Here is a 13041-nt window from a genome sequence, read left to right on the forward strand (position 1 = left end):
AGTTATTATAAAAAGTCAAATGTGGGGTATAATTTAGTTAATTTCAATGTCAATCTTTGGAATCTTCTCAATCTCAATTTCAACTTTCTAGATATTTATTTGGGTGAGCTGTGATGGATAAAATATTACTTTTACCTTTTGTTTTTATGCATAAAGTTTTTAATTCTGGAAACTATTCTATTACCCTTTTTCATTTCTTTTCCTTTTCCTGGATATTCCACTACTTGTTATTGGAAGTTAATCATTCCATACATTATCACTAAAAAATTAATTTTTAAAAAAGTTAAGTAATTTTCTTTGTATTGGTATTAAAATTTTTTTGGTCCAAATTAAATCTTGGGCTTAACAATTATTCACATGTTAGGCCATGAGTTAAATAATTGAACTCATATTAAGGCTTAAAATTATTTTTTTAAATTAGATCTTGAACTTGACAATTGTTCTCACATTGAGACCTGAACTCTAGGATTTTAAGGACTAGTTTGGAAAAAAAAGAGTTTAAACCTTAATATGAGAACAATTATCAAGTTCAAGATCTAATTTAGACTAAAAAAAGTTCAAGCCCCAATATAAAAAAATTTATCAAATTTAAGCCCTAAAATGTAATTTAACCCCAAACAAAAGTTCATCATCAACAATACAACAACATGATTGATACTTCCAAAGACGTAAAATTGTTTTAATTTTTTATTTATCATGAATAATTACCCTCAGTTTTCTCGTCCTTAAAGCTAGTAAACCATTAGATCAGTCCTCTTTATAAGCAGTTGATACTTGTTATTCTGAATCTTACTCCCAATTTTCTTGCCATTTTCGATCCTTTGCCCCCCCCCCCCCAAAAAAAAAATGGGTGCCGAAGTTGAAGTTAAAGATGAAGAATCAATCACCAAATTGTCCACAAAATCAAGATTCAGATACAATTCCCCACTTGTTCAAGTCTCCCTTATAGGCCTAGTATGTTTTTGTTGCCCTGGAATGTTCAACGCCTTATCTGGTATGGGAGGAGGAGGCCAAGTCAATCGAACTGCCACCAACAACGCTAACACCGCCCTTTACACCACTTTCGCCGTGTTTGGTATCTTAGGTGGTGGCATTTACAACATCCTCGGACCCCATCTTACCCTTGCTGCCGGTTGTAGCACTTATGTCTTATACGCTGGTTCTTTGCTTTATTACAACCACCAACCACACCAAGGTTTTGTTATCATTGCTGGTGCTTTACTGGGTATTGGAGCTGGTCTTCTTTGGGCTTGTGAAGGTGCTATTATGACTAGTTATCCTCCACCAAATCGGAAAGGCACTTATATTTCCTTGTTTTGGAGTATATTCAACATGGGTGGTGTCATTGGTGGATTGGTTCCTTTTATTCTGAATTACCATAGAAACGAAGCAGCTTCTGTGAATGATGCTACTTATATTGGCTTCATGTGCTTTATGTCAGCAGGAACTCTTCTTTCTTTTGCTATTTTGCCACCTAACCGTGTTGTTCGTGATGATGGTACACGTTGTACCGATGTTAAGTACTCTAGTGTCTCTAAAGAAGCAACTGAGGTCCTTCAATTGTTTACTAATTGGAAAATGTTGCTTATTGTCCCTGCTGCTTGGGCTAGTAATTTCTTTTATACTTATCAGTTTAATAATGTGAATGCTGTTCTTTTTAATCTTAGAACTAGAGGGTTAAACAATGTGTTTTATTGGGGGGCACAAATGTTAGGTTCTATTGGGATTGGTTACATTTTGGATTTTAGTTTCCAAAGCAGGAGGATGAGGGGTTTTGTTGGGATTAGTGTTGTTGCTTTGCTTGGTACTGCAATTTGGGGTGGTGGTCTTGCCAATCAGCTTCCTTATTCGCATGATCGTCCTCAAAGTGAAAAGTTGGATTTCAAGGACTCTTCTTTTGCTGGTCCTTTTGTTTTGTACTTTAGCTATGGATTGCTTGATGCCATGTTTCAAAGCATGGTTTATTGGGTTATAGGAGCCTTAGCTGATGATTCACAGACACTCAGCAGGTAGTGCTCTTTTCTTCATTACATGTTCTTTCGGTGTCCATCCATTTTTTACTTATGTTTGATGTCTCTTAATAATATTGCAGATATAGTGGATTCTATAAGGGAGTACAAAGTGCAGGAGCAGCAGTTGCTTGGCAAGTTGATACACACAAGGTTCCGTTCCTTTCCCAGTTGATTGTGAATTGGTCACTCACTACTATAAGTTATCCATTGCTGGTGCTTCTAGTTATGCTAGCTGTAAAGGATGATAACAAGACTGAAGATGAAATTGTAAATGAGGCTCCTGTTCCATCTTCTAATAAAGATATCAACAGTACTGCCATCTCTACTTAGCTGTTATTTGTTTTGTTTGTCTTTTCTCCCACGTTCCTGCCCTAAATGGAGCATCTTGTCTTTTTACAACAGTTGTTATGTTTACGTTACCACGCCATTATTGTCTCCATTAAAAGGAAATTTAAGTTAAATGCTACTGTGCAGAGCTTTCTTCACTTAATGGAATTCAACACTTTTCTCTCCATTTCTTCATAAATATCTGATGAATTTCAAGGCAAAATATCCCATTTTCCTGGATTTAAAGTTCTAGGTAGCATTTGATAATAATAATAATAATAAAAAGTTCTAGGTAGCAGATATTTACAACAAAATATCCCAGAAGTTCTCTCCATTTCCAAAGTAAGCCTTTAATGGCCTATAAAACTTGAAAGTAAGTCCTAGAAATCCTATTATAACCAAAAAAACAGTAAAAGAGCTCCATGGAGAGGGGTTAGAAACATGATGCCTGAAAACTCATAGGGACATGAGAGTGCGAAGATCATCTATCGTGACTTCTTTCCGATGCTTAGGGCCCTTCCTTCCAAAAGCTTCTGTTGCTAGTTTCTTTTTCCTCTCTTGCAACTCCAATACCCTCTCTTCAATGCTGTTTCGAGCAATCAGCCTCACAATCTTTACATCTTCCTTCTGCCCGATACGATGAACCCTATCCATAGCCTGTTCCTCAACAGCTGGGTTCCACCATGGTTCTATCAAGTAAACTCTAGAAGCAGCTGTAAGGTTGATACCTGCACCTGAAGCCTTGAGACTTGCAAGCAAAACTGTCGGCCCATCTAGTCCTGGAACTTGGAACTCTTCAATCACTTGAGCTCTCTTTTTTGCATTCATTGATCCATCTAAACGCAATATCTTAAAACCAGCATCTGTCAGCGGCTTTTCAAGTAGTAGCAACATAGTTCGGAACTGAGAGAAAACAACTGACTTTGTAGCTGGCTTTTGATCTCTTGACTCCCGAAGGAGGCTTAGTAGAGCAGATACTTTCGATGATGTGGGGTTCCTTGATGATATTTCAGTGTGATCAGCTTCAGAAGATTTTGGAGGGGCTGAAAAGAGATCAGACTGAGATAAGGGTTGACGACACAAAGGGCAGCATGGCTTCGTACGCTGTAGGGTTTTAAGGATGCAGGATCGGCAAAAGATATGGGCACAACGTGTAATTACTACATCAACAGGAAGAGAGATGCAAATAGGACAGTCGAAATCCTCGCCATCTTGTAGCATCACAACCATCTTTTTTAGCAACTCTGGGTTGTTGGATACATCTGTTTCAAATTTATATACATGTCACAAGTGAACTATAACAACAATCGTCAGCATGCTAGAAAATAGTTCCACCTTGTACCATGATGCTGAAACATTTCTATAAAAATGAGAACAGTGAACAATCTGAAGAACAACACGGCAATATCCATTAGAAGAACAATACTAGCATGCCCAGAAGCAAAGTATCAAGAGGCTGAATATACACTGACTGACCTAGTACACAGCTCTACCAGCAAGCAGGCAGCAGAATACGATCAGATCCCCAGTAAGTGCAGAAAGAGGTGAACCTCTAAAAGCACTGATAATTCTCTGAATCCATAAATTTATAATGTTCTAAAATTCCATTGCCATTCATTTTCTTAAACATAAGCTAAAGAAATTTTTCCTGGGTTGCAAAATCATTAAAACAATCTTTCACCAGAAAAATATCCAGTATATAATGTTACCAACATCAAAATCACTGTTCATCGTACTCTGGGACAAGTCCTGACAAACTACTTATCCTAACTAACCACTCTTAACAAGTCCATAAATGACATCCTCTTAAACTTTGATAAACCCAGGTAACAGACAAAAAGGAATTAAGATTACTTATCAGGGCAAACAACATCTTTTAACCTTCTGAACTACTATCACATTCCATCTTCGCTGCCTGAGGATTTCCTTTATCATGAAGCCTAGACCCTAATGTCCTTAGAACCATAATTTTTCTTTACAAGCTAACTTATGACACCTACTGAAGCATCATATACTACATATTTGTGCCTCACACACAAAAAAAGTATCCAGCCAAAACTTATTTTCTAGAGATTTTCTGTGAAGTCAGTAAGTGCTTCAGTCAATTCTCCAAAGAAAGAAAAGATCCCCTCCAGTAGCACATCTATATTTCCTTGGCCTAATCTGTACCTTCAACATCCTTTAAACGTCTTCCCATTAAGAATTCTCCAATAGCATTTAACGGATTCAAGCATTCTCTGACTAAATTTCTTTGTGGCTACTAAACTCAAAACCCCAGGGGGACTTCTGAAACAAGTGATCTAAGTAAAATGATTCAATTACAAGACAAATCTCTTTTTCCTAAATTTCCTAGAGATTGCACATAAAAACATAGCATGTCTGTCAGTAGTTGCAATAGTCCAGAAATAAAAGAAATCTGCCTGTAGGAATCATAAATTCCATAGAATGCACAAAGGGTTTCAACATAAACCATAAATTCTTTGGCCCTGGTCTTAACCTAAATATTCAATCTGTTAGAGCAAGCGACTAAACTGAATCTCTAAAATATAACAATTCGGTAAACAGTATTGAATAAAATTTTAATGGAACCTAAAAAAATGTCAAGGTATATGAGTAGGATATATTCTAATAACTTTGAATACCTTCAACATTGCTAGATGGAAACAACGCTCGGAGATCCAGAGGTAACAGGGCAAGACTAGTACAAATCTGCCGAAGTCGTAAAAGCATGCCAAGCACGGTTGAATAGTTGCGCACTAGACTGTCATTTGCAATGAACTCCTCGATAACATTTTTGGCTTTTCCTTCAATCTGGTCATAAAGTTCACGCTCTTCTACAGAAAGCTCAACATAACATGTTTGTAATGTTTTAGGTGGCAATCCAACTAAGTTATTACCCTTTATTCTCCGCAAGGAGATGCTGGCCATCAGAACCTGAAAGAATTTTATTTCATAACAAATCAATATGCATAAGAAAGAATGAAATGAAAAGGAGCCTATCCTAATTCCTACATAGATGTCTAAGTGAGCTACTTCTGCTCAAGTAGTCAACTATCATGTTCAACTGAAAAGGCTATCTTCTAAGATTAAGTTTGAGCAACTCAGGTGACAGTTTTAGTTTCCTCATACATGATTCAATTACTTCATAAATCTAGTTAATTTCTTCTTCTTCTTTTTTACATATTATACACATATAATACAAATATCAAATAACAATACATGTTTCCATTAAGAGCTGTCATAGTTATGCTTGGCTACCTGGAGACGTGAGAGACCATTCTTATTACCCTGAGCAAGGGGTCGTTGAACCAAACTTCTCCAATAGCTCTTGATAGAAAACGGTTCGAATCGCAAAAATGCCATCAAAGAAAACAAATCAGATGAGCCATTTTGGATGGGAGTTCCTGTAACGACCCATCTACAAGTGGCCTTCAAATTAGTGACAGCTTTACTCTGTTGGGCATTTGCATTCTTAATCACATGTGCCTCATCTAAGATGACTCGCCACCACTCTATCTTCTTCATAGGAGAGTCAAACCAAGATTCTTCAGTGGCCAGAGTACTATAAGTAGTCAAAATAATATCATACTTCTTAAGCTCCTCAACTTCCTTAGTTCTTTCTCCTCCATAATACATATACACCTTCAATTTCCCCGGACTAGTGTGTTCCTCAAGCTGTGTTATCCATGATGAAAACACAGAGGGGGGGCACACAACTAATGTCGTTCTTCGGCCAGAAAAACTGACACACCCATCAGCTACACTGACAGATTTCCCCTTAGCTTTACTGCCAAATTCAGCTTCCTTAGTATTACGTTTTTTTAGAGGTCTAGTACCTTTCTTACTAGCTCCTCTACCCCTCTTTCCCTTCTTAACATCCTCCTCAACAATCTCTTCTATACCAGCATCACCAGAATTGGGAACAAAGCTACCAAATTTATCAAACGCAATCAAAGAAAGCAAAGTTAGAGTCTTACCTAATCCCATATCATCAGCAAAAATCCCTCCTCGCAAAGGCTCAGGACGTTTATCAGTCTGATAATTTGTCAACACGTTTACAAATTCTCCACCTTTCTCCTCCCAAAAAAGAGGCAACTCATTCGAATTTTCTTTATGGAGTAACCATCCTAAACCTTCCTTTTGGTGCAACAAAAGCTGAGATATAATAACCTCATTTGGAGGCTCTATGGGTTCCATTGCTGCCTTCTTGCTAACATTCTTTTCGACCAACTTGAAAACCTTATCCAAACTCTGGGACTCTCCTCCAGCTCTGTTTCCCTTAACCACAGCAGCCTCAGACAACGTGAAAGACACATCAGAGTGGGAAATTAACTCCAACCCACCTCGTGAAATCGCGGATTTAACAGAATTAAAGGCTTCTAATCTAGCAAAAATGTGAATTTGGCAGGGGATTTTATACCTATTACTAGCACTACGAGAATTAGGCACGATACCTTCGACGACAATCAAGTGAGAGTCAATCAAAGGCGAAAGTACGGCGGCTACGGAACGCTCGATATGGCCCACTTGAAGGGTTCTAGTGTTGAGAACTTTGAGGGCGTTTCCGTCGTAAGGGTTGAGAGGTTCTCGCACAAGTCCCACCATTTCTCGGCCACTGATTTTGCCTCTGTAATACTGAAGGCCTACTATATTGGCGATGACAAAGCCAAGCAAATAAGTATCGAAGGAAGACTGGGAAGAGGATTCTTGATCCTCCCATAATTCATCAACGGACGACGCCAATTCTTCCATTAGGTTGAGGCTTTGGGTTTTTGAATTTTGAGTGAAGAGAGGGAAGTGAGGGACTTTAAATGCCAATGCATAAACCCATCTTTATACTCCACGGTGCACCGAGTTATACCCATTTTTAGGTTAAATTATTGTTATCGTCCTTTACAATATTGAAATTTGAAAAACAGTCTTCTTACATTAATTTGAAATAATTTGATAAGACCATTCTTGCAATGTTATTAGTTACTTCTAATAACCAATATGATTAAACTAAAAGTACCATCAACCTATGTTAGGGGGCCGATTGCATTTTGCTCTCTCTACAATGCGTATGTATGAGATATACGTGGCACGTCATTTTAGTTTTAAACAATAAAATGTAAGTTGCCATTTTTTTAGTTAAAGGGTCCAAAGCAATCTAATTTATAGGACAGACTCCCATAATACTTTTATCAATTATTAACTATCCTTGTTAAAATATTTCCCTAAATTTTCTCTAAAACATTTTTAACACAAAAAATTCATTTCAGTGTAATAATAAAAAAAAGAGGTGTTTTTAAGAAAACTTTACACCAATATTTTAATCAACATAATTAACTATATTAGTTTTTAAGAGAATTAATAATTACATGGATGAATTATTATCATTATAAAAGTAAAATATTAAACTATACCAAATTAAAATTTAACTTTTTAAATTTGAGCATAATAAAAAACCATAATTTTACCTCATTTTCATTTCCACCTTCTTCTTTTTTTAAAAAAATTATAAATGTTTGGAAAATATGATAATCTTACTTTTGAGGTTTTTATTAGAATATTGTTTTTGGCTCAAATTTATTAAAAGGGTGAATTAAGATTTTAAAATTTTTTATATGTAGGATAAAAAGCTTGATACTTCGAATTATAGTACTTGAGCTTCAATTTTTAACTCCACTGTTTTAAAATGTCTCAATTAAAGATTTTTCAATTCACTAAATTATATATAGCAAAAGAACATTAACATTAGTTTTCAAGGCTAAACTAATAACACTATCGATTTACCATTAGTGAGAGATTAAGTTAAAAAATAAACCTCTAAAACGTAGGTGTTTATAATATTAAGCTCACTAAAACCCATACAAGGATTTTACAATGAAAGCACTCAAGACTATGTTTAAGAAAATAAAGAGAATTAAAGAGTATTCTTCTTGATTTGGATTAGTGTTCTTAAAGTGTATTTATATCAAGGAATTGGTTTGTAGTCATTTAGAGTCGACGGGGATAAAATGGAGTTGTTGCAAGATAAATATTTCAGTAGAAAAAGTTGACTTGAAAGACAAGTATCGATACTTACAAAGAGAGTATCAGTACCTTTTACAAAAATTGGCCATTAGTACTCGTTATAAAGGTTGTGGTATCGACACCTTAGAGGCGTGTATAGTTACCTAAAGCACATGTAATGATGCCTCAAGAACCAATATTGATACCTTGCCCTTCTATTTTGTCTTATGGCTATTGATTTGTAAAGTATCCATACACAAACCTTAGGTAATGATACTTACTCATCAAAAAACATTTTAAACACTCTGGAACAACTTGAGATTAACTCAAAAACTTTTGGAACAAGAACATATTTAGAATATTTTTGTGAGTATTTTTAAGCTTTGAAAAAGTTTAATGAAAATTTTCAACAATATTTTTACTAAATAATTTAGAGATAAAATATATAAAATTTGTTTTAAAGGTTGTTATATCAAAATCAAAAGAAATCAAAGCTAACCATGGTAAAATATGTGTATTATTCTCCATAATTTTGGAGGGATACCTCAACTAATAAGTTTAACTTGGGACAAACAGAGAAAATTTTGACTAACAAGTTTGACTTCAGGATCAATAAGGGGTTAAGGAAAGAGACCTTGACAAACAAGTTTAACTTTGAACCTCGACTCTCATAGGTGTCAAGGTTCGTTTAATATTTTTATTATTTTCTTCTTTTTAATGTCTAACTTTGAACATTGACTCTCAAAGATGCCGAGGTCCATTTAATATTTTTACTACTTTCTTTATTTTTAAGTTTGACTTCGAATCTCAATACTCATGGGAGTCAAGATTCTCTTTCTTCGTCCCCTGCTTGATTACACTCTTCAAAAAAAAACCTTATTTTAAATGAAACTTATTATAAAAATATTTTTTACAATATTCTAATAAACAAACTTTGGATTTTTAAAGAATAAAATAGTTTTCTAAGACATTATTGCATGCCGATAAAATTTATATAAAAATTTAAAAGATTTTAAGATATTGTTAAATAAATTTGTAACTTTTTAAATTATTTTATAGGATAAGTTATATATATAGTCACTTAATTATTAAAAATTTTATTTTTGACACTCAAAATAAAAAATTTGCAATTTAGACGCTCACATTACCTAGGTCATCCATTTTGATCACTCCCATTAAAATTTAAACGGAAATCTAACCTAGCATTTCACCTCTCCAAAAAATATTTTTTTAATGAAAAAAGAAGGGTTTTTCTTCTTCCTAAATAAAAATGTTGTTTCCAACTTGTTGTTGCCACCGCCTTCTCCGATGGTCTTCTCCGATGACTAAACACGCAAAAACTCTCTTCTCTCCCTTTTTTTCTCAAATCTTAGGATAGTTTTCCGTGAATCAGTCACAAACTCTTCAAATCTCACCTTGAAACTAGAAGGTAATGTCTGCCGATTTCCTTCTCCGACCATCCAATTGCCTTAGTTCCAAGGTATGTTGTTCTTAGTCTTGGCACCAAACGTCATTTTTTAGATCAATAACTCCATGCTCAAAATGATTTTTTTCACCAAAAAAATAGGCTTAGTAATGCAAATGTTCTACTTTTTTAGGGGTTAAACCTCATTTATATTAAAAGGTTGGGGAATAAAGTGATACTTTTTTATTTTACTTAACTATGTGGAAAAAAAATTAGAAACAATTCTACATCAGATTTTCATTTGAGATTTTAACGGGAGTGACCAAAATGAACAAACTATGTAACATACGTGCCTAAATTGTAAACTTTTTATTTTGGGTGCCTATAATGAAAATTTTGTTATAGTTGGTTGACCGTTTATGTAGTTTACCCTAACTTTCATTCTAGCCTTCTAGTAGGGATAGTTACCATTCTCATAGGGGGACGAGTAATTGACGAACCTCCCATTGTCAGCAAAAAGTAATATTAGGATTCACCACTAGATAAGTTAAGTATTTGCTCTGATTTCAATTATTGTTACCTTAAGTTCCCTTTTTATTGAAAATGAACAATGCAATAGAAGTGCCAAATTGTAATGGCCACTAAAGCTTGGCACCACGAAAAATTGTGCAAACAAAGTAGAAATAACGTAAAAATTTGTTTGCGTAATTTAATTTTCCTACATCTACGGAGCCTAACTTAGTGAGTAATTCCATCATCTTTGATCATGAATACAACAAGTGATTCGCACTCTATCACTCTCTAAGTATAGAGAACACTCAACTCCGAATTCTTCCCCTAAGAATTTGGGCAGTAAACACTCAACAATGTTTACAATTTAGTTTGTGCTCTCTCACAAAATAGTTCATCAATGAACAAATTAAAATGCGCTCAATGAGCTCTCATGCAAAACATATACAAGCCTCAAAGCATATATCAATTTCACCTTACTAACATAAAATCTAAGTGAATAGAAAGTAGATCCTTGAAAATAGTTATTACATTAATAGCAATCAAAACAAAATCACTCGAAGATATGCTCTCCAAAATCATTAGCACTATCTCAATCAAATCCCCACATTCCAATAACTTAATTGATTCACATGAATTCAATCCAATCTTTAAATGTTAAAGATTGGTTTTAAGTATCATCATTAACACATCACACGAACAAGTCTAAAAATTTTCTTCATTAAATTATCAAGTCAAATAAAACAATTTACCATTGGCACTGTGAAATGTGACTTAATAATTCTCAACTCATTTTGTCTCATCATAGTATAAATTCTCTACATGTTAGAAGCGCTCTATCTACGTATAAGTTATAACCATGGTCTTGCTCTTCAATGATTCTGTTCTACAATGACTTCAAGGGTCATACTTCGCAGCTACACTTATCCAAAGAGGATGATACTTGATTTGTATGATATTTTACATTAACATCTGATAAATGCATTGCTTGTCAGGTCACCAAATATATTCATATTATATGTGAAAGTGATCAGTTAATAACCAAACTACAATTGGGATTTGTCAATGAGAAAAAAAGGGTTAAGACATGTCTTATTAAATTGTAATGAAGATAAAGGACATTTGGTATATACTAGTCAGGCCTTCAAAAGCAAAGGCTTTTCATTACCAAAAACAGCCAATCAAAATCACTGTTATCAAATGACTCAGTATTGATAAAAGACTGAGTGGAGCTCTCATGTTCTGATATTATATCATGCTCTCTCTCTCTCTTTCAGTGGAACTTTCACAACCTAAAAAATTTAAAACTTTTTTCAGACTTGTTAATATATATTTTTTTATTTCCATTGTGGTTTATTTTTTAAGAGTGATAGTAGAAACAACCAGGCATCATTTCCCATGTATTTTGACTCTCAACAAATATTGACTTGTCTGCCTAAGAGGCAGCTCCTCTTCGAGTTCAAACCCCAAGGCTTCTAAAATCCAAAAAACAAGAGCTTTCTTTATAGAAAGCAACAGCCCAAGTTTTGATTTTGAGTGCATCTTCAAGCTTGAAAACTACCTTTCCATGCCATCATGTGCCTAAGAACAAGGCTAGCTTGCTTGTCTCTCTTGCTGCTGTTGCTGCTGCTACTACAGTTTGAGACTCCATGTTATGCAGGTGGTGTTCATAGATTCAAAGCTGGTGGGTCTAACGGTGAGCAAAAAAGTCCCAAGTTTATTAAATCTCAAGGTAAAAATGGAGATGACATTTTTGCAGCACAACAAAGGAAAGTGTATACAGGTCCAAATCCTTTACACAATAAGAGGTAAGTGAGAGAGAAAAAGATGAGCATTACCCAAAGCTTCATTTCTTCCCTTTCATTTTTTTTTTAAAATTTATTGTGAGAGCATTATATTTTTGAGGCTTGTTTACAGGCCAGTACTACCCTTTGGTGATTTTGCATATATGTATATGGGAAGCTTAGCTCTGAGTTTTTTTTTTTTGGGCAACAAATATATACACTTTTTTTTATTTATTTGTTAAATATTTTGATCATATACATCAATATATAAATATAAATATAAATTTAACAGAAGCTATCAGAAAATTGATTTAGATCAATGGAGAACACTAAAATCATGCATTTTCTAGGGAAGAGTTGTTGACGTTATTAGTGGGGTTGTATTGTTATTAATGGCAGATATAGCAGATTTCAAACAGAAAAAAAAGATATGGTCATATAGAGCAACACATAGCAGAAGCAGAGCAATAGTATGAAAACAAGTGTAGATTTGGGTTTTCTTTTTCTTGTAAAATCGAGGTTGACAAGAGCATGTTATTAAATCAATGATATATGGTTTGTATTGTTTTTATCATACGTTATGGTATCCATAGGGCTGATGAAGTTGATTTTAGGTTGGTTGAATTATTTTAGATTTGGATACAATAAAAAATTATAATTACAAAGTAAATGTATACAATTATTGATTGGAAATAGGATAAATGGAAGGAGGTTTGTCTGGCATGAATCATTATCAGTAAGGCCCCGCAAGTTTTGCTACTTATTTCTTTTTTGACATTTTTGCCTGCCCCCCTCTCTCTCTCTCATCATTTCTTTTTTGAAGATGATTTTAATCACACCAAATAATAACGATATATATAAAAATAGTAGAGAGACGTAAGGGGTGTTTTTAATTCAAGCTGAAATTGTGGTTTTAATTTATTGATTTCCAATTGGAATGCTATCAATTGGCTCAAGAAATTATGTGATAATTTATTACTTTTAGTCACGATGTAAAAACTCATAAATA

The 13041-nt window shown here is 34.3% G+C and overlaps 2 protein-coding genes across 2 annotated transcripts; one reads left to right on the top strand and one right to left on the bottom strand.

Annotated features, from left to right (window-relative positions):
• Positions 1–680: 680 nt before the first annotated feature.
• LOC105782886 (UNC93-like protein 1) lies at positions 681–2526 on the top strand. The gene is made up of 2 exons (XM_012607957.2): positions 681–2009; positions 2093–2526. The coding sequence occupies exons 1-2, from the start codon at positions 847–849 to the stop codon at positions 2340–2342; spliced, it is 1413 nt and encodes a 470-aa protein (XP_012463411.1). The 5' UTR covers positions 681–846; the 3' UTR covers positions 2343–2526.
• A 43-nt stretch (positions 2527–2569) lies between these two features.
• LOC105782885 (putative SWI/SNF-related matrix-associated actin-dependent regulator of chromatin subfamily A member 3-like 1) lies at positions 2570–7152 on the bottom strand. Its single transcript, XM_012607956.2, has 3 exons — positions 5598–7152; positions 4982–5273; positions 2570–3601 (listed from the first exon to the last, which is right to left on the bottom strand). The coding sequence occupies exons 1-3, from the start codon at positions 7089–7091 to the stop codon at positions 2796–2798; spliced, it is 2592 nt and encodes an 863-aa protein (XP_012463410.1). The 5' UTR covers positions 7092–7152; the 3' UTR covers positions 2570–2795.
• Between the last annotated feature and the right edge of the window lie 5889 nt (positions 7153–13041).

The sequence above is a fragment of the Gossypium raimondii genome, chromosome 13 (assembly GCF_025698545.1).
Source record: "Gossypium raimondii isolate GPD5lz chromosome 13, ASM2569854v1, whole genome shotgun sequence".
Classification (NCBI taxonomy): domain Eukaryota; kingdom Viridiplantae; phylum Streptophyta; class Magnoliopsida; order Malvales; family Malvaceae; genus Gossypium; species Gossypium raimondii.

Bases quoted from the DNA above. Each gene is read 5' to 3' on its own strand.
- LOC105782885 (XM_012607956.2), bottom strand. From the start codon at position 7,091: ATGGAAGAATTGGCGTCGTCCGTTGATGAATTATGGGAGGATCAAGAA. The intron at 5,274-5,597 runs GTAGCCAAGCAT...AAATTCTTTCAG, and splicing joins ATGGTCTCTCACGTCTCCAG to GTTCTGATGGCCAGCATCTC. The intron at 3,602-4,981 runs GTATTCAAAGTT...AATTTGAAACAG, and splicing joins TCCATCTAGCAATGTTGAAG to ATGTATCCAACAACCCAGAG.
- LOC105782886 (XM_012607957.2), top strand. From the start codon at position 847: ATGGGTGCCGAAGTTGAAGTTAAAGATGAAGAATCAATCACCAAATTG. The intron at 2,010-2,092 runs GTAGTGCTCTTT...ATAATATTGCAG, and splicing joins GATTCACAGACACTCAGCAG to ATATAGTGGATTCTATAAGG.